The 25,253-nt window shown below is 35.8% G+C and overlaps 1 protein-coding gene across 1 annotated transcript; it reads left to right on the top strand.

The window, feature by feature from the left end:
- The first annotated feature begins 8,414 nt into the window (after window positions 1-8,414).
- Window positions 8,415-16,397, top strand: LOC137739698 (pleiotropic drug resistance protein 1-like). Its single transcript, XM_068479370.2, has 24 exons — window positions 8,415-9,151; window positions 9,710-9,830; window positions 9,924-10,012; window positions 10,122-10,206; window positions 10,304-10,463; window positions 10,567-10,643; window positions 10,889-10,942; window positions 11,046-11,136; window positions 11,224-11,525; window positions 11,614-11,895; window positions 12,024-12,340; window positions 12,430-12,590; window positions 12,692-12,795; window positions 12,905-13,061; window positions 13,145-13,267; window positions 13,367-13,476; window positions 13,613-13,945; window positions 14,191-14,481; window positions 14,569-14,652; window positions 14,780-14,913; window positions 15,043-15,270; window positions 15,398-15,569; window positions 15,649-15,903; window positions 16,001-16,397. Exons 1-24 carry the CDS (start codon window positions 8,826-8,828, stop codon window positions 16,256-16,258), a joined length of 4,314 nt encoding a protein of 1,437 aa, XP_068335471.2. The 5' UTR covers window positions 8,415-8,825; the 3' UTR covers window positions 16,259-16,397.
- Window positions 16,398-25,253: the final 8,856 nt, after the last annotated feature.

Consider the following 25,253-nt stretch of genomic DNA (forward strand, 5'->3'; position numbering starts at 1 on the left):
AAAAATGTATATAAGAAGTTTTGTAAAAAATCGCACCGAACTGAACCAAACGGTTTGGTTTCATTTTGTTTTTGGCTTCAAAACTGCACCGAACTGCAACGCAAAAAGTTTCGGTTTTGGTTTCGCTTTCACTCGAAACCGCACCGTGCCCACCCTTAGTTCGTACAAGAAAGCCAATATTTTTCTTTTAGGTATGAAGAACCAATTACATTATTATATCTTCAATGAAATGCTTTGTTGTTTTTACTTTTAATTGTTTAGTTTAATGGTTTTTTGGATGCTTAAAATATTCTTCGTTCAAAGCTCTCTTTAAACGGATAATTAATTCTATTACCATTTGTTTTATCAGTTAATCTTACTTATTTAAATTAAATGCAAATTCCAATACTCCATTGTTAAGCCCTAAAATTTAAACGTAGTTTTTTTTCACATGAAAATTGAAGGTTTCCATGATTGAGAACTCTCTTTTTGTTCAAATTGTGTTACAAGTTTTGTGTTTTTTTTTTTCCTTTCAACAGGTCGATCTAAAAACGATCATGTTAAACTTCTATTGCGGTCTTTTTTATTTTCATTAAATATTGATGAAAACATTGTTTAATAGAAACCTTATCACAATACCAACAAGGAGATAGATTAGAAATAGAGAGGTGCACTACTAGAAAATGTGCTATAGGCACCGATTTAGAGGCACCATTCTCTATCAGTGGCTTTGTGAATGTATGTCACTATTGTATGAATTTGGTGCCTCAAACATTTTCAACACCATTCATTGGTGTCAACTGTAAAAATTTTGACACCAAAGTCATATTGTTTTGTTTTTTAATTTAGGATTCAGCTTTACTCTCCTATTTTTCAACCAGTCGTTCTCTCTCTGTCTGTCCTCCCTGCGCACAACCCCTCTCCTCCTCCCTAACCCTAGCTCCCTTACCCTTTCGATTGTAAAGATTTCTCGGGTCCTCGCTTGTACGCGGTGTCGTATGGCTTGGGGATCTACATTCTCAACGTCCTCATCGGATTTCTCTCTCCTCAGGTCGACCCGGAGATCCGCGACCTCTCCTCATTGACGTCTCAGACGTGGACGGTTCAGTCGTCAGCTCGTTTGCCAGGGACAACATGTTTTCAATTTTATGATTTGATTTTTTAGATTTATTTTCCCTTTCATGTGTGATCTGGGCTGAGGTGTGATTCTTGAGAGCTTTTACTCTTTCCTACTTTTAGGCTGAAAAGCAGCTGAACTCTAGTTGGTTGAATAATGTCTTTTAATAAGCATGCTCTTATTTCCTAAGCTTACTACTTGGATATTTTATTCCGATTCTCTTTCTTCTTTTGAAGATACTAGTTCGTTTTTTGGTTTCTTCAACGCCTTACAACGTAAATTATAATATTCCAGCTTCTGGTGCAAATGGTGCTATCATACATTACAGAGCAGAACCAGATTAATGGGCCCTTTTTTAAAAAAAAAACATATTACAACATGGCCACCGATGTATAAAAATTATATAATATTTCAAAGGTGTAACTATTCATAGTGCCACCGTTATCTAATTGGTGGTGATTGTAACAATAGAGACTTCTATATAGGACATGGACTTCTATTTAGTGGCTGTTTGGTGGCAATTGAGGTTTGCCACCAACGTCAGTGCCCATTCTTTATAATAGACACCAATGAAAAGGGTGTCCTTTAGCCAAAATTCTAGTAGTGGTGTTAAGTTGATGTTATGTTTACTTTAAAGATTTTGGATAATGATCATAAATTTTGGTGATATTGCATATCTGCTTTGCATATCAATGTGATAGCTAAATGATTCGGTTTGCAGAACATGCTTAAAAATTATAGCTTTAACTAATCACTCATCTTTCATCTATGTCCCTCTCTCTCTTACAGTAATACATGTATTCCGTTTGCTTTTGCTGCTGCCGGTATGCAGGTAAATCTTCATTTTCCTTATAAAGTTTGCATTTTTCTATTCCTAGCACAATCATTTGACACTATGTTTTCTTTCAAGTTGGTCTGTGAGGCATTTTCCATTGATCTTCTCTTGGATTCTTAAGTGAGTTCCATTTAATTTTGTATATATCAAAAGCCATACAAAATCCAAGCATGACTATTAGGAACAAAAGCTGTGTATTTCAGAAAGGCAAGACGTTCCCTGAAAAACTATCTGGAGCAAAAAAAAAAAGAGTAACTACATTTTACATCCATTAGGTTGAGGTTGTTTTTCAAATTGGGCCATGATGTTTTTATCTTTTTCACATTATCACAATATTGTTTGAATTTTCTCCTTTATCCTATGTTGTTTTCAGCTTATTTCAACTTTTAATGAAAATCCATTATTGTAGCTCTCATGTTCTGTCAAAACCTTCTTTGCAATTAGATCATAAGATCTCGATCTCGATCATAGATTGGTTCGATAAAAGCAACACTTAAAATATACATATATTCTATTGATACGGATGTTGCAGATAGAGATTGAGCATGGTGAGCTGAAGGCCTAGTTGTTTCTCTTCGATCGTTTTCTAAATGTGTTGTAATCTACTTATTTTACAACTTTACCATACTCTTTTGGTAATTAGTTTTTGAATAATCTGTAGACACATCTTAGTTATTGGATTGCATGTTTGAAAATTTAACTCTTTGTTTGCAATTTGAATTGCATGACTCAAAATGTATTATATTTTCTTCCATTTCCAGCTTTGAGTTTGGAGAGAAGTAGATGCCATAGTTCAAATCCAATTTCCAATCTTATATCTAAGCCTTTTGTTTTGTCTTTGTTCAGGTAAGGGTCAAATCTATCAAATTTGTCTTCATTTTGGATTGCATGTCTACCTAAGATAGTTAATTAAGGTTTTCTGAATCATCAGTGGTATTGGTTTTTGCATGCTAGTTTCGAAATGTGACTTTTATTTGTTTGTTTTGGTTGATTGTAGATTAGCTATTGTTAAATATTTAATAATTAACTTTTTTTAGGGGTTCTCAGTTAATTATCTGCTGTTTGGAGTTTGAACTTTTTTCCAACCATGTTAAACTCAATAAAATGATACAAAGAAGGCCATATTGTTGGTTCTTCCAGTGGCGTACAAGCTCTTTTAGCTCTTTATATGATTCCATCTCCAAATAATGATTCCATATTTCCTATTTTTACAGGAAGCAAATCTTGAATACACTTGGAAAATTAAGAGTTTTAGTTTTTGGATTCGTATTTGATAAATGGTTTGAAATGGAGAACTTGGTTGATTGAGATAGAGAATTTGACAGCTCAAAACTTTGATTTGCTGATCTTGAAATGGAGAAGTTACTTCTCGCTTCACTTTCACAACGTAAACCAGCTTCTAAGTTCAGTTCTTAGATGTGAGGTTTCATACTAGGTATTTTAAATTGATTACGTTTTGGATTTAAGATTTCAATTTAATAACTTTATATTTTCAAAACTCAAGGTAAAAATTGTTACATAGTTTCCAAATACATAGGATTATTTTCATAACTTTTTGGGTTGCTTTGTTATTGTCTTTTTGTTGCAGATTTAATCCCTTGAACTTGAATTGGATCACTCTTTGGTCAAATGCTTATTAATATTAAGTCCTCCTTCCGCATATGGACCGTCATCCTAGAGTTCCTACTGTCAGATTATAACTAAACCGCACCAGCTGCTTCTCCACCATCATTTCTGAAAAATTAGGTAAAAATCTCTCCTCTGCAAATTTTTTTTAACAATGAACCAATGGATGCACAAAAAAGTTTTGTGCGATCTGATTTTTATGTCTTTGGCTCATTATCTCATGGAACAAATCAATTCCTAGAAGCCATTTTAAGTATGCTAAACACTTTAGATTTCACATTTTGTGTGTCGAATATCAAGATAGAGAAACTTTTCTCTAGAACACCATTTGTCCATTTATGCATTCGTTTTTCTAAGTAAACAATTCTGCAAAATGAGGGTTTATATTTCACTTCTTAAACACTTTAGGCCAAATTTGTTTTAGCGTAATTCAATTGATTGGTTTGAATGCGAATAATTTGTAAAACTTGGATTCATACAGTATTTAAGGTTTAAGGTCATAGTTCAAACCACACATGTTTTTCTCATCGTTATCATCCATAGTTCAAACCTCACATAACATAAAATTTGACATAAACTTTACATATTTGGTTAATAATGCTTAATGTTTTTGTCATTGCAGGACCTGCTGTGCCAACAGTTTTCAACTGTGCGTATAGAAGTACTATAACTTATGATATATATATTTAAAGCATTCCACATGTTTTATACAATTTCAAAATCCATAGCACCGCATGACACTCTTGCTAGTAATATAATAAACTGACAAAAAAGATTACTAAAAGGGAATAGGATCCTCTTCGGATCCTCTTTGTGAGGATCTAGATGATCAATCAATCGTGTTCGTTCATCGTACATCGTACATCATACATCATACATCATGCGGTAGAAGTTATTTTGAATTTTTTCATTTAAAATTGAATATAAATGGTACTTAATAAAAACTGATTGCATGATGTATGATGAAGGACACGATTGATTGATTTTCGAATCCTCACAAAGAGGATATGAAGAGGATCCTTGTTCAACTAAAAGAATATGCTATTAAAAGTTGTCAGGAAAGAGAAAAAAAGAAAGGGAAGAGAAAAATCAGCCATAGAAGCTTTCATCTTCATCGTCTTCTTCAAACTCTTTGCAACTAAATAAAAAAACCAGATTTTTTCCAGCTTTCATCAACTTTTAAACAAAGTCGACGCCCATAATTGAATGCCCCGAGGTGCGCCTAGGTGCACCCTGAAGAAGATAGGTGCGTTTTTCACAGGCTTCCACAAAATAGAAGAGAAATTGATGCCGCCCTGGCCTGCCTACAAAGCTACCTAGGTGCGCCTAGAGGCGAGTTTTTTAGAACATTGATGGTAATGCTAGATATGAGAAAGAGAGAAAGAGAATGATGATGGATAGAATCATAATGTGGTAAACCCTTCAAAGTTACATACAGAAAAAGGTAGTGTTGTAAACATATATGCATGGTTGGTGTTATTTTCAAGATTGTTCTCATGTTTGACAAGATCATGTTGGCTTCTAAGAGAATGATAGTAAGACCAAAGTTCACCAAAATTTTCTTATGCTGCTATTTTAGATTCTACTGCATACGTTTTGTTTTTATATTTCCCAAAAGCTCAATTAGTTGCAACGGACTTGTAGCTAAGTTGGTTAAAAGTGTTTATTGTTGCACTTGAAGTCTTGTAATCCATCCTCCCTCCCCCAATGACTCTTGAATCTTGTATCTAAAAAAACTTTAGTTAAATGAGCTCACCGATCAGAAGGATGTAACAGGATTGTACTAAATCTCTTTTTTGGTGGATGCGAGAAGTAAATTTTGTGTTCAAGCAGAATCTTGCGACTTTTAATCTAAATATGTAGTAATCAATAGCATTCTTTTCTTCTCATTTGAAAAAAACAATAAAAAAACAAATAAAAACAAATATCACTATTCTAATCTACTGTGAAGGGAGGAGGAAGGGTTTGAGTAGGCTTGGTAAACGGGTCATATTGTGTCATACCTGTTAAGAAAAATATTTTTTTTTTCTTAAATTTGCACATGCCACATATTGACACATGAATATTTCTTCAAAACATTAAAACACATTTGTCGTTTAAGCACTACATCTACACTCGAAAATAAGAGCCTAACAAACAAACATCCATACACTACTAGTCTATTACAAAATTTTAAATGTGCAAGGATATGCAAAATGAAGGAGTTTTTGTTTTCAAGATTGTGAAGCCTTTCTCAAATTTTTAAACCTTGCCAATGAAACTCAAAGCTTACATGTTATTTCTTTTATAAAATCCTCAATTTTCATCGATCATCATGACATAAGATTTTATCGTATCCACTAGCGTAAATATTTTAAATTGAAGATCGAATTCTTTCATTGTATTCATATAGGGTCAAGTGTAGCTATAAAAATCATCAAACTGGAGTTACCCGTTAAATCGTGATTTTTCGTTGATAACCGTCAAAAAGTTTTGTCCCATTATTTGATCTATGAATGTTTGTTTTTGCGATTTTTGGCATATACGATCTTGAAGCATATGCAAACAAGTTTGATGGTTGAATCGTTGAAATTAGTTTCGTAGAATGCGTATCCCATCAAAATAATAGATTGACTAACACTTAAGAGTTTATTCATACTTTCATTAAGTATAACATAAGATTTTGTGGTATCTACTAGTGTAAATATTTTAAATTGAAGATCGAGTTCATTCATTGTATTCATATAGGGTCAAGGAGTGTAGCCGTAAAACATCATCAAAATCGGAGTTAAAATAACCGTTAAATTGTGATTTTTCGTTGATAACTGTCAAAAGGTTTTGTCCCGTTACTTGATCTCTGAATGTTTGTGATCAAAGCAGGATAGATTAATTAATTGAGTAATGTTAGAGAGACCATCAATTTAAATTATAGTTTGTAAACCATACATGTCACATACCGGCTCGGGGCGGATCACTTCCCGGACCCGCTCCACCACCGTAGCACGATATTGTCCGCTTTGGGCTTACCATTCCCTCACGGTTTTGTTTTTGGGAACTCACGAGCAACTTCCCAGTGGGTCACCCATCATGGGATTGCTCTAGCCCCCTTCTCGCTTAACTTCGGAGTTCCTACAGAACCCGAAGCCAGTGAGCTCTCAAAAGGTCTCGTGTTAAGTAGGGATGAGAATATACATTTAAGGATCACTCCCTGAGCGATGTGGGATGTCACAATACAACATGGTTGTTGACGATTGGAAAACTTTTTGGGTAGAAAATGACCTCTGTGCCACTTTGTACTATCACGGATGCAATGGTGGATTCAAGAAATTTTCCGATTGTGTGCAAGATGATGAAGAGCATGAAAGATGTTGAAGGTCTTTTCTAAAACCACAAACATTCTATGATGCTTTAAACCATTAAATCTTGATTTTTGTAATTTTGAACAAAGATGGAACAGTTGAAAAGTTGGGAACATCTCATACTCTAGATCACCATAGAAAATCCCCTAAAATAATCATCTTGCATTCGTTCTTTTGGTTTTTCCAATAACCATTAGTGCAATGTTGACTATTTTACCGTGCTAATAACTAACTCCACACAAAAAATTGATGTCAGCGTTGTTTGTAGGAAAAAGAAAGGGATGCAACTGCTAACTTCCATCCAATATTTCAAGAATATGTGCATAATGTGAGCGTTGGCAAACCGGCCAAGACTATGGCATAGAAATTAGAATATGTGGTGTAAGCTTGTTGTGACCTCGTCGTACATGCCTTTAAGAATCCAGCACGTCGGCCGCAGGACTTTTGAGAAAAATATAGTGGCGGTTCAATTAACATTTAATGCACGTTCATGTTTTGTCTCAAGATAAAAACCCTTAAACCACAAGTTTATGATGGAAAATGACGTCTTTCTATAATTTTCAATTTTCAATACTCAATATGATGTGATGTTGTGATGAATCTATTATAATCCTAACTCAGTAAGGAAAATTGAAATGGAATGCGAATGGTCGGTCTGGTCGGTAGATATCAAACTCTCACTCCTTTTCGAATGTGGAGTCGTGTCCTTTTGGTTGGTTTTAAACATTAATACTCCGTATATAACTTATAAAACACTTCAGAAATATGTTCTAGTAGTTTGACTATCAACTCAGATTGAAGACACATATTTCATATGAAGTTGTGTCTCTTAATGAAGAGGTACAAACCAAGTTGTACATGGTTTTTAAAGAAACGATAATAATGTGGTTCAACTTCGTCATTGGCGAGAATAAAAAATAAGACTTCTTACTTACAAGTGAAATGAAGAAAAATACCACTAAACTGTAGTACTAAGTGGCTACAAAAAATAGTCACTTGAATTCCTTCTCAACATCCTCCATTTATTTTAATGACATTAAAACTCTAGGAGCCAAATTCTGTAGATTTAGTTTCTAGAAGTCTTGAGTATCCTTATCGATCTCTTCTTGTATTTCAAAGGAGCTATTTTCACGGTTTCAATTATAAAATTTTATACAATACATATTCGTTATTCACAATAAGTGAGATATGTGCATTATCATAGAGGGATTGAAGTATTATATATCCTTTGGCAAGGGTCTAACATTGTATAATGACTGGCATTAGTAATTTTTTGTTCTTACCGCTCCAATTTTAAATACATGAAAGAAAGAGAAAAATTTATCTTTGAGATTTAAGTCTTCCACTGCCGTACACGGTACACCTGCCTAGCATGGTACATTCTGCTCACACACACCCCCGCCCCTTCCTCTTTCTAACCTAGCACAAATGGTACTTTTCCCTCCCCCACCGTCCCCCCCACCGCCCCGCCACCCACCCCCTCCTTTCTCTATCTAACCTAACATGTTATTATATAGACGCATGTGTGTGTCTGTGTGATAGTCTTTCTCTTCCGTATTTCACCAGTGCACTACCAAGAGCCCTTTATTTTTGAAGCTCTCACAGCCTTGCATTTCAAAGTTCAATATTTGATCAAACATTTGCAGAACAAAATGCATGTTTGCTAAGGATTTAACTTCTAGAAGCTAATATCAAATTAATCCTGGGAATTTGGATTTGATAGTTTTCCCTTCTGGATTATTTCTAGAGTTTTGTATTTGTATTAAGTTTCCATGACCAATTTTTGTGTTACCAGAATTTAAAATTTTGCCTCCATTGGTGCAATAGTTTTTGAAAGAAATTAGTTTTATTTCATGTGTGCGCGTGTTTCATTTGGCGGTTTTTAGTTGCTTTTGCGATTGCAGCAACAATTTGCATTGTCTAATTGGAAATGGAGAGCGGTGATATACATAGAGCCGGAAATGGTCGCCAATTAGGCAGTTCTTTGAGATGGAGGAACAATGGTATGGAAGTTTTTTCGAGTTCTTTGCGTGGAGAAGATGAAGAAGTTGCTCTTAAATGGGCAGCACTTGAGAAGCTTCCCACTTACAACCGTTTGAGGAAAGGTATACTCACTATGCCGGGTGGTGAAGCTAGTGAAATTGATATACCAAATCTTGGCTTCCAAGAAAGAAAGGAATTGATTGAGAGGTTCCTGAAAGGCAACGATGAGGACAACGAGAGGTTCTTGCTGAAGCTTAAGAATCGAATCGATAGGTAATAAGATCCTCCTTATCCCATTTTTTACTATTATTCTTTTATATACAGTTAAGATATGAAGAGAATAATTCTATATAGGTTCAAGAACATTGATAAGTCAACACGAGAAAAGGTATTCAGATTTCAGTTTAGTGCAGGATTCTGAAGGCCTAACTTACAATGAAATTCAGTTGATGGATTCTTTAGTGGTGGTGAATAAAGCCGTGTGCGAGGCGAGAACCGATTGTCACTTGACATAATAGTTTTGATTTATACGGGAGGTTTATGCCTCCAGTCTTTTTATTGGTGTTTTGGCTCTGATAACAGTTTCCATGCAGTCTGCCACTTCCCATCTGACCATGTGGATGTTGAAGAAAGATAGTTGTAAAATTGTTACCTACCGTCCTTAACACGGATATAATTTTTCTACATACATTATTGTTTTAGTTTTTGTATTGAATGTTGATTTGTTAGCATTTAGCAAGTTTCTTAATAATCAAACAAGGGAAATGTGTACTTAAATGTTTTAGCTGAACTTTTTTTATGGGCTGTTTCTGTTTGGTGAATACTTTTCAGGGTTGGAATTGTTCTTCCAACAATTGAAGTTCGATTTGAGCAGTTAAACATAGAAGCGGAAACTTATGTAGGCGGCAGAGCTTTGCCTACACTCTTTAACTTCTGTGTTAACATTATCGAGGTAACATAGATGCAGAAGTTGGTACTTTTTGTTGATTGACTTTTCTGCGACATTGTTCTCACAGTTTAATTACTTTGTCCATTGATCTTGAAGGGCATCCTGAATGGTCTCCGTATTCTTTCAAGTAGAAAGACTCATCTGTCGATCCTCCACAATGTTAGCGGAATCATAAAGCCTAGCAGGTGAGCAAAGGACCTTACTTTGCACTTGTTTTACTTGCTCACCACTAAAAGGAGAAGAAAAGGATATTTTGGCCTCCCAGATTTCATTTGTTTTGGATGCATTTTGTAGGATGACATTGCTATTGGGTCCTCCAAGTTCTGGTAAGACCACGCTCTTGTTGGCTTTGGCAGGAAAGCTGGATCCGGACCTAAAGGTGAAAAGGAATCTCACTTTAAGCTCTAATTTTTCTCTAATTGGTGTCCAGAAATTTATTCACATATCTAATTTGAAAAGAAATTTTTTTGCTTCAGCTTTCTGGAAGGGTGAGTTATAATGGGCATGGAATGAATGAATTTGTACCCCAAAGAACTGCTGCCTACATCGGTCAACATGACCTTCATATCGGAGAAATGACTGTAAGGGAAACATTGGCCTTTTCTGCAAGATGCCAAGGGGTCGGAACACGTTATGGTTAGTTCATTTCGTGGAACTACTTTCTTTTCCTTCCATACTGTTTTTTACGGTACATTCAGACGGGTTTGTGTATCATTTTCAATTATTTGGCCAACTGTAGATATGCTCTCAGAATTGTCCAGAAGAGAGAAAGAAGCTAATATCAAGCCTGATCCAGTCATTGATGTCTTCATGAAGGTGAGAAATAAAGCTACAGTACATTGTTGAACACACAAACACGCACACACGCATCTGCATGCACACGCGCAGTGTCTATAGCATGGCTGGCAGATATCATACCATGGAATTTTTACTGTAACTGATAGTTTAAAAAAAAATTGACAATGATAATAATAGGTGGAAATGAGATTTAATTACTTTTTTCGAATTAAGAGTACTTGCTTGCTTCAAGTGGTTCCAATGATTGGCTTCCAATGTTGTAGGCAATATCAACAGAAGGGCAGGAGGTGAACGTCGTGACAGATTACATTCTAAAAGTAAATAACGCCGAGAAGTTTACCTTTGATCATAAGTGTCCCTTCAAAAATCTCTAAACAATTTTCTTAAATCAGTTATATCTAATTCCTTTTCTTTTAAAAGATTCTGGGACTGGAAGTCTGTGCTGATACCATAGTAGGGGATGAAATGTTAAGAGGCATCTCTGGAGGACAAAAAAAGCGTGTCACAACAGGTAGAGAAATTCAAAAAATAATGTATAATGCATCATCGAATTCTTCTTCTCTGCATACATTCAACATGTTAAAAAATCCTTTTACAGGTGAGATGCTTGTTGGACCTGCGAGGGCATTGTTCATGGACGAGATATCTACTGGTTTGGACAGCTCGACGACATTTCAAATTGTGAATTCAATCAAGCAATGCATTCACATTCTTAATGGAACGGCAGTCATCTCACTGCTACAGCCAGCACCAGAGACTTACGATCTTTTTGATGATATTATCCTCCTCTCGGATGGGCAGATTGTGTACCAGGGTCCCCGCGAACATGTGCTTGAGTTTTTTGAATCTATGGGGTTCAAATGTCCTAAGAGGAAAGCTATTGCCGACTTCCTACAAGAGGTAGCTAGCTGTAAATTATCTTTTGTTATTCTCACCTACTAATTATCATAGAACAATGTAATTGTTTACTTCATCAAATTTTCCATAGGTGACATCAAGGAAAGACCAGGAGCAGTATTGGGTACGGAAAGATGAACCCTACAGTTTCATAACAGTTAAGGAATTTTCGGTGGCATTTCAATCATTCCTTCTGGGACAGAAACTTGGAGATGAACTGTCCATTCCATTTGACAAGAGCAGAAACCACCCGGCAGCTTTGACAATCAAAGAGTATGGTCTTAAAAAAGGAGAACTGTTGAAAGCTTGCTTCTCAAGAGAATATTTGCTCATAAAGAGGAATTCCTTTGTCTACGTCTTCAGGCTGACTCAAGTAGGTTTTAATTATATATATATATATATATATATATATATATATATATATATATATTATAGTTCTTGATTTAGTATTTTAGAAAGAACTCTTTATTAATTAGTTAAAATTCTGTTTGCTGCTTCTAGTTGATAGTTATGGCTCTGATCACCATGACAATCTTCCTACGAACAAAGATGCCCCATGATTCAGTAGACGATGGAGGAGTTTATATGGGTGCTTTGTTCTTCTCAGTGGTCATGGTGATGTTTAATGGGATGGCAGAGCTTTCGATGACCATTATGAAGCTTCCCGTCTTTTATAAGCAAAGAGACCTCCTATTCTTCCCTGCATGGGCATTTGCTCTTCCCACATGGATTCTCAAGATCCCTATAGCAATAATAGAAGTAGGAGTTTGGGTGTTCATGACCTACTATGTGATTGGATTTGATCCAAATGTCGATCGGTAAACAAGTTAAAAATCAGAACTAACTTGTTTGTCCTTCTGCATGCATTTCGATCCCTGATGCTTGGTTTTTTTTGCACATGCTGCAGGTTTTTCAGGCAATATGTACTGCTGTTACTTGTCAATCAGATGGCTTCTGCATTGTTCCGTTTTCTTGCAGCAGTGTGTAGGAACTTGATTGTTGCTAACACCTTAGGGTCATTTGCATTGCTCATACTTTTCACACTGGGTGGCTTCGTGCTTTCGAGAGGTAAGACCAACATATTAACATAACATTTATGCATACGGGAGAGATAGTATTTATTCTTTTTGTTGCAGCTTATATGATGCTTTAATTCCTTAATGTCACAGATGATATTAAAAAATGGTGGATTTGGGGTTACTGGATTTCACCTATGATGTATGCTCAGAATGCAATATCAGTTAACGAACTACTCGGAAACAGTTGGAGACATGTACTTCCTTCAAAATCATCTTGCATTTGTACCTCTTCAAGATAATTCATATATTTTGTGTTTGTTTCTTTAAACGTATCTGATATCTGCATTTACTTTCCAATAAAAGGTGCTCCCAAACTCCACAGTAGCTCTGGGAGTTGCAGCTTTGAAGTCCCGTGGAGTCTTTCCACACCAATATTGGTACTGGATAGGTGTTGGGGCAATGGCTGGATTTGCATTACTATTCAACATTTTTTACATTGTTGCTCTCACGTACCTAAACCGTGGGTATCTTTACCTTATCCGTCCATTTAAACATTTGACGAATTAAGATTATCTTTTCACGTGGGAAACAATTGCCATGCAGCACTTGGGAAACCTCAGGCTGTTAAATCTGAAGAGTCACAAAGCAATGAAAACGATGGAAGAACAGAAAGAACAAGTCAGTTACCACGCAGCCAAAATAGCTCAAGTCAACAAACCAAGCCAGGTGCTAATTCTCATACATAATGTGCATACCTCTAACGCTTGTGTGTGTTTGTGAACTTCTTGCTCTTGGATGAACATCAAAATCTTAATTGGCATGCAGAGAGTAGGAATCAAGAAGCTATTCGTAACAACAGAAGAGGGATGGTTCTTCCATTTGAACCTTATTCCATCACTTTTGATGAAATTATATACTCAGTTGACATGCCACAGGTAACTTCAAACCGAATGCAGTGTTTTAGATCATTTTGTTAGGTTACTTTTTCCGGTGTAGTTTTGTCAAATTACTTCAAGAGAACAGTTATGCCAAACGAAGTCTGAACTAACAGGAAATGATCTGAACTAACAGGAAATGAAGACCCAAGGGGTCCTAGAGGACAAATTAGTGCTTCTGAAGGGGGTGAGTGGTGCTTTCAGGCCAGGTGTTTTAACAGCTTTGATGGGTGTAAGCGGTGCTGGAAAAACCACTCTCATGGATGTATTGGCGGGTAGGAAGACTGGCGGATATATTGAAGGAGACGTCAAAATTTCTGGCTACCCAAAGAAGCAAGAAACATTTGCTCGGATTTCTGGATATTGCGAACAAAATGACATCCACTCCCCTCATGTGACTGTCCATGAGTCTTTGCTCTACTCAGCATGGCTACGTTTGCCACCAGAAGTTAAGGCTGAAACCAGAAAGGTTAGTGTGATGATATCTAAATCTAAAACCAGAATATGTTTCAGGTTTTATGATTAGTGTTACAAAACAAGAAAATTGGGTGTGATCGTGAACAATCCAAACAACCCTTACATTTTCTGTCAAGCCGTTTAACCTTTTTAACAAAAAAAATATAGTCTTATAGTTTTCTTTCTTCTTTTCCGCATGGAAAAAAAAAATATAACTGGTTGTGATAACGTTGATTTCTAATTGTGAATTAATTGCAGTTGTTCATTGAGGAAGTGATGGAACTAGTAGAACTGAAGCCATTGAGGCAAGTGCTAGTTGGGCTGCCTGGCGTGAATGGTCTCTCAACTGAGCAGCGCAAACGGCTAACCATTGCAGTTGAGCTAGTAGCGAACCCCTCGATAATATTCATGGATGAGCCAACTTCAGGTTTAGATGCAAGAGCTGCTGCAATTGTCATGAGAACAGTTAGGAACACAGTGGACACTGGAAGAACAGTTGTTTGCACCATCCACCAGCCCAGCATTGACATATTTGAAGCTTTCGATGAGGTGATAATAATGTTAATTGATTGCAAGTCTAGTTTTTCTTTTCTCTGTCATATATTCGAGTATGATAGAATCATAATGTGATTGCAGCTACTCCTACTGAAGCGAGGAGGACAAGAAATATATGTTGGGCCATTGGGTGGCCACTCTTGCCATCTAATCCAGTATTTTGAGGTAGGATGTGATGGACGAACAAGTAGATGGTCCTATTTCCCTAAAGCAACAATGAATGTTTTGAATTCTTCCTTCATTTCAATAACTTGGGTTAACTGTACGTTAACACTCATTTATTTGAACGAAGGGAATTGAAGGAGTCAGTAAAATAAAAGACGGTTATAATCCAGCAACTTGGATGCTGGAAGCTACTACTTCAGCACAAGAATTATCTTTGGGGATTGATTTTGCCCAAGTTTACAAAAATTCAGAGCTATACAGGTTTGTTAATTGATATGTCACTGCTACATGGTATAATAGTGTACCACGGAAAAATATTGACATCCTTCCCATATGTTTATATATCTTTAATTAGTAGCTGAAATCATTGCTCGGCATAATATGGTTCAGGAGAAACAAGCAACTTATTAAAGAATTCAGCACACCTACTTCTCCTTCAAAGGACCTCTATTTCCCTACTCGATACTCGCAACCATTTCTCATACAGACCATTGCTTGCTTATGGAAACAACATTGGTCATATTGGCGCAACCCTTTATATAATGCAGTAAGATTGCTCTTCACAACTGTCATAGCGTTGATGTTGGGGTCAATGTTCTGGAACCTCGGCTCCAAAACGTAAGTTAGAACAAGGAAACAAAGAAATGAGTTGGTGAAACTCGTTAGCCTTTTCTTGTTTTTTTCTTTTTTTTTTTTTTCCTCTATTTGTCCTGTATTCCGATTTGCTTTGTATTATTTGATGCAGAAGAAGGCAACAAGATTTGTTCAATGCAATGGGTTCTATGTATACTGCTGTTCTCTTCCTCGGGGTACAAAATGCTACCTCAGTGCAGCCTATAGTGGCTATTGAAAGAACAGTCTTCTATAGAGAAAAGGCTGCAGGGATGTATTCTGCTTTGCCATATGCATTTGCTCAGGTCTCTCTCTCTCTCTCTCTCTCTCTCTCTCTCTCTCTCTCTCTCTCTCTCTCTCTCTCTAATTTCTACCTTGTTACAGGTTTTGATTGAGCTCCCATATATTTTACTACAAGCGGTTGTTTATGGTGTCATAACTTATGTGATGATCGGATTTGACATGACTCTTGTTAAATTCTTTTGGTACCTGTTCTTCATGTACTTCACATTGTTGTACTTCACATTTTACGGCATGATGACTGTGGCTGTGACACCAAACCATCATGTTGCTGCGATTGTTTCCTCTGCATTTTATGCACTGTGGAACCTCTTTTCAGGATTCATCATCCCACGGCCGGTAATTGTTGATTATTGTTATGAACTAGAAGAATTTTTCGCGATATATATCAGGTTCTAATATTTCCTTGTCTTTCATTTTTCCACTTGCGCAACAGAGGATTCCCATATGGTGGAGATGGTATTACTGGGCGTGTCCGGTGGCTTGGACCTTGTATGGATTGATCGCATCACAGTTCGGAGATCTGAACGATATGCTCGATAATGGTCAAACTGTCGAACAATTTCTGAGAAGTTACTTTGGTTTCAGACATGATTTTGTGGGAGTTGTTGCAGTAGTGCATGTTGGGGTTACAGTGCTCTTTGGATTCATCTTTGCCTTCTCTATTAGGGCGTTTAATTTCCAAATGCGATAAATGTATCTTTGCATTATTCGCGAAGAGAAATTTTAGATTACTAAAATAACATACATATCAAGTCATTGTAATTCCTTTAATCACCGTTTCATAATTTGTGGTAGGGTAGTGCTATCCGCACACCTATTTTTACTTTTTACACATCTATTTCGATTTTCAACCGTCAAATAAAATGAATTGAAGAAGATTAATGATAAAAAATAACAAGGGTGTGTGAGAGGTAATAGGTGTGTAAATAATACCTTCTTTTGTAGTAAACCCTGAAATATAGAAATATTGTAATGCAAGAAATCGTGTCAATCAAATAATCTGCAAAACCTCATGCTTTGGTAAATACTTGTAACCAAAGAATTTCACTCTGTTAATTAAAAAAATAAGGTAAAAGAAAAAATTTTAGTCGTACAAGAATGGGAGTGCTAATATAAGATGTACAAACGGATAATTGTTTATATTTTGAAGGTATACTAGCTATAAGGGCTTTTTAGCAAAAATGGTCATTGATATTTGCATAACACATCACATTGGTCTCTGAGATTTGAAATCAATAGAAGTGGTCCTTGAGATTGTCCACTATCAATCATTTTGATCATTCCACGCAAAATTATGTTAAATAAGAATCAAAATGACAAATATACCCTCAATTTAGTAAACAATGAGCCAAAATGATTTGACAAAAATTAAATGTATTTTGGTCATTCTATTCTTATTTAATAGAGATTTTTTAAGGAAGGACCAAAACGATTGATGGTGGACAAAATCAAGGACAAATTTTATTGATTTCAAATCTCAGGGACCAAAGTGAGAAGTTATGCAAATCTTAGGGATCATTTTGGCTAAAAAGCCAACTATAAATCATATGTAAAATACTTGATTGATAATAACTTTCATCTTATTTATGAGTTCAGTGATGGTTCTAACCTGTGACATCCAATGTAAATAAATATCTATTGTTGGAAATGGCAAAATAAATTCTGAAGAGAACAACAAATTGTTGATGTGTAAATCGAAGAACTAATTTGAGAGTGTTTACATGTTTTAATCTGTGTAAAATCTCAAGCTCATAGGCTGAGTAAATTGATTAAGAGTAATTAGCTTTATTAGGTCTCATAAGGCTTAGTGAGTGACAATTGTTATAATCTCAGAGAAGTATAAGATGGATGGCTGAGATTACACTTTGAATTGTAACACTCTCTCTCTCCTCCCTAACGGTTATATTTTGTCATGTACTAAGCTCATAAGCTCAGCATGTTTGATGGAATGAATTGGACTGTAGATTGACATTCTATGTGACCCTTGATTGTTTCCTTTCTTCTTCGAAGCTCTCTGAATATTCTCTGACCATTTCATCATCTATTTTCATCACTACTCCTCATAAATTGTATTAGAAGTCTACTTTAACATGGCCTCAAAGCCAAGTTAGGTTTGAGCTTTCCAGGCGTCATTTGTGAAGGATTGAACTCCTATTCACAACAAACACTCATTGCAGTGATTCATGTTTGTATCAACGATCTGAGTCTAATATGGCTGGATCCGGTAGAGGAGAACTGAGAGCACCGATCTTTAATGGTGAAAATTAAAGGATGCTACAACACTTGAAATCATCCAGGGGTGCTGCCTCCGATCAAATTTTCCCATGGATTGTAATGCAAGAGACTGCAAAGGCAGCTTGGGACATTTTGAAGCAAGAATTTGTTGGAGATAAACAAGTAAAATCTATAAAACTCCAAGGTTTTAGACGAGATTTTGAATACACTAGAATGAAGATGAATCACTGTCTGCATATTTTGTTAGATTGTTTGATTTGATCAACCAAATAAGAAGTTATGGTGAAGAGTTAAATAACCAAAGAATAATACATAAGCTATTAATTAGCCTGCCTGAATCGTATGCAGCATTGCATCTATGATATAAAGCATTAAAGATTTATATACCATTCATGCTCAAGATATGGTTGCCATTTTGAAAGGGGTATGCGCATAAAGGTTAAATAGGCATGGCAAAAGTAGCATTAAGGGAGCATTTGCTTGTATGAACATTTCATCTAAGTAAAATAGATTTAATGGTCAAACTAACAATGCGACCAAGTATCAAAAGAATTTCAAAGAAGAGAAACAATGGGGAGATAAGGTTGTTGTTCTTGTGAAAACTGAAGTTGTCGGTACTCGAGAAAAGGGAAATTGTAAGCATTGTGATAAGCTACACTATGGAGAATGCTGGTTCAAGAATGAGGTCAAATGTCACAACTATAGTAAATTTGGTCATTTTGCCAAGAACTGCAACTTGAACAAAAATGTGCAACAAGTTAACTTTGCTCATCAACTAGAAGAAACTAGCAATTTGTTCTATACTAGTCATTCAAATGAAGTCAAAAAGACAAATGATGTGTGGTACATAGACAATAGATGTAGTAATCATATGACATCTAGAAAAGGTTTGCTTGTGGATATCAATAGAAATATGAAAGCCAAAGTCCAAGTAGGCACTAGAGTTTTGGTGGATGTTACAGAGAAAGGAACCTTAGTTATTTAAACAATGAAGGGCAAAAGATATATAAGAGAGGTGATGCTTGTACCTGGTTTTGCATAAAGCTTGAGTGTAGGCCTGATGGTAGAACATGGATATTTTATTCTATTTGGTTATTATAAACTGGGTGTGTTTGATAATAGGTCACTAAGCAATCTTGCGGTCAGTGTCAAATAGAAGGGAAATAGGCGATTTCCATTAATCTTTAGCACAAGCAAACAACTTGCTTTGAGTAGTTGTGTGCAATGAAGTGCAAAGATATAGCACAAAAGGTATGGACATCTCAACTACATAAGTCTTAAGCTTTGGCAAGACCAAGAAATGGTATTGGGTTGCCTGAAATCCAAGAGAGTGAAGAAGTCTTTCAAGGTTGTGCTCTTAGAGAACATCACAGAGTCATTTCCCATGGAATCTTCTTGGAGAGCAAAAGAACCACTTGAATTGGTGCATTCAGATATCTGTAGTCCTATGCAGGTTCCAACCATGAGTGGAAACAAGTATTTCCTCACATTCATTGATAACTATTCAACAATGTGTTGATTTACTTTGTGAGAAACAAGTCTGAAGTATTTGGGATTTTTAAGAAATTCAAAGCTATAGTAAAGTTAAGTGGCTACTCATTGAAGAAGTTAAGAACAAATAGAGAAGGAGAGTTCACTTCTACATAGTTTAATGAGTTCTGTGAGTCACTTGAAATTGGAAGACAAATCACTTTTGCATATACTTTGCAACATAATGGAGTTGCAGAAAGAAAGAATAAAACCATAGTTGAGATGGCTAGAAGCATGTTGCATGAAAAGGGTCTTCTTTACAAGCTTTAGGGTGAGGTAATCAAAACTATTGTCTACTTATTGAATAGGTGTCCTACAAGAGTTCTAGAGAATGTAACACCCTTTGAAATGTATAGTGGAAGAAAGCCTGAGATTAAGCATCTCAGAATATTTGGGTCAGTTTGATACTCACTAATTCCAAGAGCTTTAAGGCACAAATTAGAGGAATGAACTATAAAAGGGATCTTCATTGGCTATGGTTCATATGAAAAGGGATTCAAAATTCTCAATCCCTTAACAATGAAAGTAATGGTGTTTAAAGATGTGATATTTGATGAGAATGGAAAAGGAATTGGGAAGAGAATGAAGTCAATGAAATTTGTGTTCCTTTAATTTCAACTGAGAGTGAAGAGATACGAGAAAATGAAGAAGATAGTGTTGTTATGATACCTGAATTCTTGAATAGATTATGTTCAACAATCTCTTGTGAAGCCTCTAACTCTCAAAATACAAGTGTGCAAGTTAATTATGATAATCCACATAAGTATGATACAACTCCATTAAGACGGAGAAATCTCAGTGAAGTGTATGAACATTGCAACCTATGCATTATTGAACCCAATAACTTTAATGATGTTGCAAAAGATGGTGCTTGGAAAATTGAAATGCAAGAAGAAATGAATATGATTGAGAAAAACAAGACTTGGGAGTTGATAAGTAGGTTACTTGACAAGCCTGTGATTGGAATAAAGTGGCTTTACAAAGCTAAGATGAACCTACATAGGTCAATCCAGAAAAATAAAGCAAGATTAGTAGCAAAAATGTATGCACAAAAGCCTGGAGTTGACTATAATGAAACCTTTGCACAAGTGGCAAGGTTGGATACAATAAGAACATTGATTGCTCTTACTGCAAAGAACAATTGACAGGCTATTTCAACTAGAAGTTAAGTTAGCATTTTTGAATGGTGTCATTCAAGGAGAAGTTTATGTGGATCAACCAAAGGCTTTACTATAAAAGAACAAGAAGACAAGGTGTATAGATTACATAAAGCTATCTATGGCTTGAAACAAGCACCTAGAGCGTGGTATGTAGAAATTGATGCTTATTTTGATAACTTTGGGTTCAAGAAAAGCAGCAGTGAATCAATTTTGTATACAAAAGGAAAAGAAGGTGCAAAAACTCTAATTGTATCCATATATGTGGATGACATTATATATACTAGAAGCTGTATGGAGTTAATGGAGGAATTCAAGTCTAATATGATGAATAAATACGAATTGGCTGATCTTGACAGTTGCATCATTTTATGGGATGAGAGTTATGAAAATCGAATCAAGCATTTTGATTCATGAGAAGAAGTATGTCATCTCACTAATCAAGAAGTTTGGATTGTAGGATTGCAAACTTGTTAGTATCCTTCTTGTTCTAAATGAAAAAAAATGAGAAAAGATGATTACATTGATTTTGCAAATAAAGCTCAATATAGAAAGGTTGCTGGAAGCCTATTGTATCTCACTACAAATAGCCAGATACCATGCATGCTTCTTGCTTGCTTGCAAGAATCATGCATTGTGCAACAAATAAATACTATGGAACTGCTAAGAGAGCTTTGAGGTACATCCAAGGAACTTTGGATTATGGCTTGGAGTACAAGAAAGGACAAGGAACTATGTTGTTTGGATTCTGTGATAGTGACTAAAGTGGCTCTGAAGATGACATGAGGAGTATATTTGGTTATGCTTTTACACTTGGAAGTGGTGTGTTCTCATGGTCATCTGTTAAGCAACACTGTGTTGTTCTTTCAAATGCAAAGGTAGAGTATATCAATGCTGCAGAAGCCACAACACAAGCTACTTTGATGAGATTTGTTTTGGAGTATTTTGGAGAATTCCAAACTATGGCAACACATTTGAACTATGACAATACTTCGGCAATTTCCATCACCAATCATATCTTTCATCAAAAGACCAAACATATCAACATGAGGTATCATTTCATTAAGGAAGCTTCGAAAAATGTAGTTATTGATCTGGTATCTATCAAACCAAAGAACAAGTAGCTGTTGTTTTTACAAAAACTTTGGCTAAGGATCAATTCTACTATCCTAGAGAGTTATTGGTAGTGAAATCAATTAACAATTTAGGAGTGTTGATGTGTAAATCAAAGAACTGATTTTGAGTGTTTACGCTACATAGTGTCAGTTCGTATTCAATCACAATTAATAGGCTTTACAATTAACAATTTAGCATGTTTGTGTGTTTATGAGAACTTATGAAATGTTGTGTCTACTTTGCTGCAATGTTGTCATTTTGTTTCTTCCACAAGCACACAATAAATTTTGATATTGAAAATAAAGCCAATACACTAGTACACACAAACATATAACTCCCACATCCAATTTTAAGTATTGTGTATGTACTCGTCCCACTCTCACAACTAAGATTTAAAGACTTTGTATGATCATTTGAGAACAAAAAAACATGTACTTAACCTACTCCCACAACTAAGCTTGAAAGACTTCTATGATCAATTGTGAACCAAAAAATATGTACTTATCCCACTCCCACAACTAAATTGGTGAAGCATTACCAAATGCAAGGACCTCTTGTACGGTTACATCATGAATGGCTTGATCATTATGCAGCACAAGTTGAACATAAAACTTAAAATAATTAACCTCTTCCTACACAACAAATTTCTTCTTCAATTCTACATCCTCATTAATGTAGGTGCAGCCCTTGGATTTACCTATTGGTTCACTTTTATTCAAGTATTTCATGTGATAGACCCAGGTAAGATTCCTAGTTACCTTTGTTTTTAATTCTATGTTAACCTTATCAACGGTTCCCAACTCGCAACGAATATGTTCAATTTCCTGAACCAACTCAACGTATCTATCTTCCAAAACAAAAAAGACTATGGTGAGCTATATATACCTAAAAGCAGACGCTTGGAATGACGCCTAGCATAACTTCTGTCAGAATGTGGCCGCTTGTGGCGAGAATTTGATTCTTTCGCAGCTCATGTATTGAAAGTAATTGGATTATACGATTTTAAATTGGGCCTTGAACAAACATTTTTGGCGGTTGAAGTATTAAATACAGAACTAGACTTTGTTAGGGAGGTGGGGTATTAAAGAGGATTGCAAGAGGAGTTATAGGTGTTGGTGTATTTAAGAGGATTGGATGAAGAATTTTGGGTGTTGGTGTATTGAAGGGGATTTGAGGAGTTTTGGGTGTTGGTTCCATGATTGAGTGGAGTTAATGATTAATTAAAAGAGTATGGAATTAAAGAGGAGTGGAGTTAATGGAAGAGGTTGAATGGAAGGAGGCATTTTAGGTAAAGATGGGATTAAATTTTCCTTTTTGCGTAGCAATGACCGAGGAGTTGGGAAGGAAAAACTCCGCCAATTTTTTCATTTTCCGCCCCCAATTCCCACCACCAGATTGGCCATGTGGGCGGCTAAGATTCGCATCAGTTATAAAACTAAAACCCAAAAATTTTTCATCTTCCCTCCCCAATAGTCGACTCACTTGGACGCATAAGCTAAGATTCAGCCACATGTAATTAAATTGTTAACAAACAAGTACTAAATAAAAATCATAATAATAAATGTTTAAATGTGAAAAAAATTACGGAAACTCTTTGGATGATATCCTCTACGCTTTCATGAAGGGTAGATGGTGATATGGATTTTGAGACCCTCGAAACCTCTTGAATAGTGTTTTTCCTGTGACTCCCAAAAAAATTGAAAACTATGTAATAATTAATTTGTAAGTGAGAAAATGTAAAAAAAATAATGGAAACGCTCATACTGACAAGGGCTACAGCTTTCGTGAAGGAGTCAATTCGAAATAGGTTATCACAATAAATAGATCTTAGTGACAAACAGTATCCGCTGGATTGTTGTTTACGTTTGTTCTTTGATTTTTCATCACTGGTAGCCTTTTTAGAGTTTCTTTTATGAAAACATTATCTTGTAATGAATTTAAGAATATGAACGATCTAGATCGTTGACATTACGTTCTGATGTTTAAGCTTAGTGCAAATATTGCTTGATGTTAATAAACTCTTTAGAGATTATAGAACATTGAGCAATATTTCCCCTAACCATCAATTTCAGAATGTGATGTCGACAATCCAAGTTGTTTATCTTTTTCATTCCACTACGAGATCACGTTTTCATAAAAGAAACTCCGAAAAATGCTACTAGTGATTAAAAATCAAAGTACACATAAACGACAATTCGACGATTACTATTTGCTACTAAGATTTGTTGATGAGGGATCCTGTTTCGAATTTGATTTCTTCAGTAAAGTTTTAGCCCTTGTCATGACAAACGTTTCGATTATTTTTTCACATTATTCCCACTTATAAATTAATTATTACATATTTTTCAATTTTTTTGGAGTCACAAGAAAAACATTATTCACTAGGGTTTCAAGGGTCTCAAAAATCCATATCACCATCTAACATTCGCCAAAGAGTAGAGGATGTCATCCCATGCATTTTTGTAATTTTTTCACATTCATACATTTATTGTTATGAGTTTTAATTAGGATTACTTGTTTGTTAACAATTTAGTTACACGTGGCTAAACCTTAGCCAACCAAATGTCCAAGTGAGTCTGCTATTGGGATGAGAATATGAAGAATTATTGGGTTTTGATTTTATAACTGAGGCAAATCTTAGTTGACCACATGACCAATATAGTTGTGGTAATTGGGGGTGGGAACTTGAAATTTTTGCCTGGAAATGAAAGGGCGTGTGGCTCTGTGTGCGACAGTTGGGCTCCCCCTAGATTCTGTCAGTTGTTTGAACCGTTGAAGGAGGAAACCCCTCGGCTGTTGTGACCTTTCAATTTTCGTAGCCTCCATCTTCATGACCTCTCGTTTCTAAGCACTTGTTGGTTGGTTGCACACCTCTTAACACCTCTATTTATTGGTGGCCTTAATTGTTTGAAAATTTTACTTGCATATCTCCATCTTTAAACCCCAAACTGGAAACTATCAATTTTTGTCCTACAAACCACCAATAACATATAACTTCCCAATGATTGCTAATTTCTCCTGCAGTCCACGATTAATCTTCAACCTAGCATTCGCTTATGGGTTCCCATTCCTAATTCTTGACCCCAAGAAAGATACAGTTGTCGTGAAAACCGACATTTGTACCTTCAGCATGGAAAATGGTGTAACAAGGGTTCACACTAACCAGGTCTCCTCAATTACTGTGGAACATATGAAGGCAAGGGTCGTCATGGGAAGAATGTTTAGGATATCTTTGCAAGAAGAAGTCATCAAGATGAAGCTAGGTGTGAGTTGGAAGATGGTGTTAAAAATACCTTATATGTGGACCATTTTGTCCACAAGTGGTTTTGTCCTGGAGTTTATAGATGAAGATGAAGTTTAGTACGTGCTTAACAATTGTCCTTGGTACCTGAGAGGACAAAATTTTCATTTGGAGAGGTGGATTGAGGAGTTTAGGGAATGCAATCGTATTAGTTTGTTGACTTTGTGGGTTCAAATTCCTCGTCTACCTGTGCAGTTTAGGGAGCCCTTTATCATAAAAAATATTACGCAACCCATTGGCTGGCTTGTTAGGGTTGATGATGGCTCTATTAATGCACTTAATTCAATGTCTATTAGGGTGTTAATGGAAATAGATGTTCTTCTCCTGATGAAGATGGTTTTAGTGGT

The sequence above is a fragment of the Pyrus communis genome, chromosome 9 (assembly GCF_041283825.1).
Source record: "Pyrus communis isolate YQ-2024b chromosome 9, ASM4128382v1, whole genome shotgun sequence".
In the NCBI taxonomy this organism is placed as follows: Eukaryota; Viridiplantae; Streptophyta; class Magnoliopsida; order Rosales; family Rosaceae; genus Pyrus; species Pyrus communis.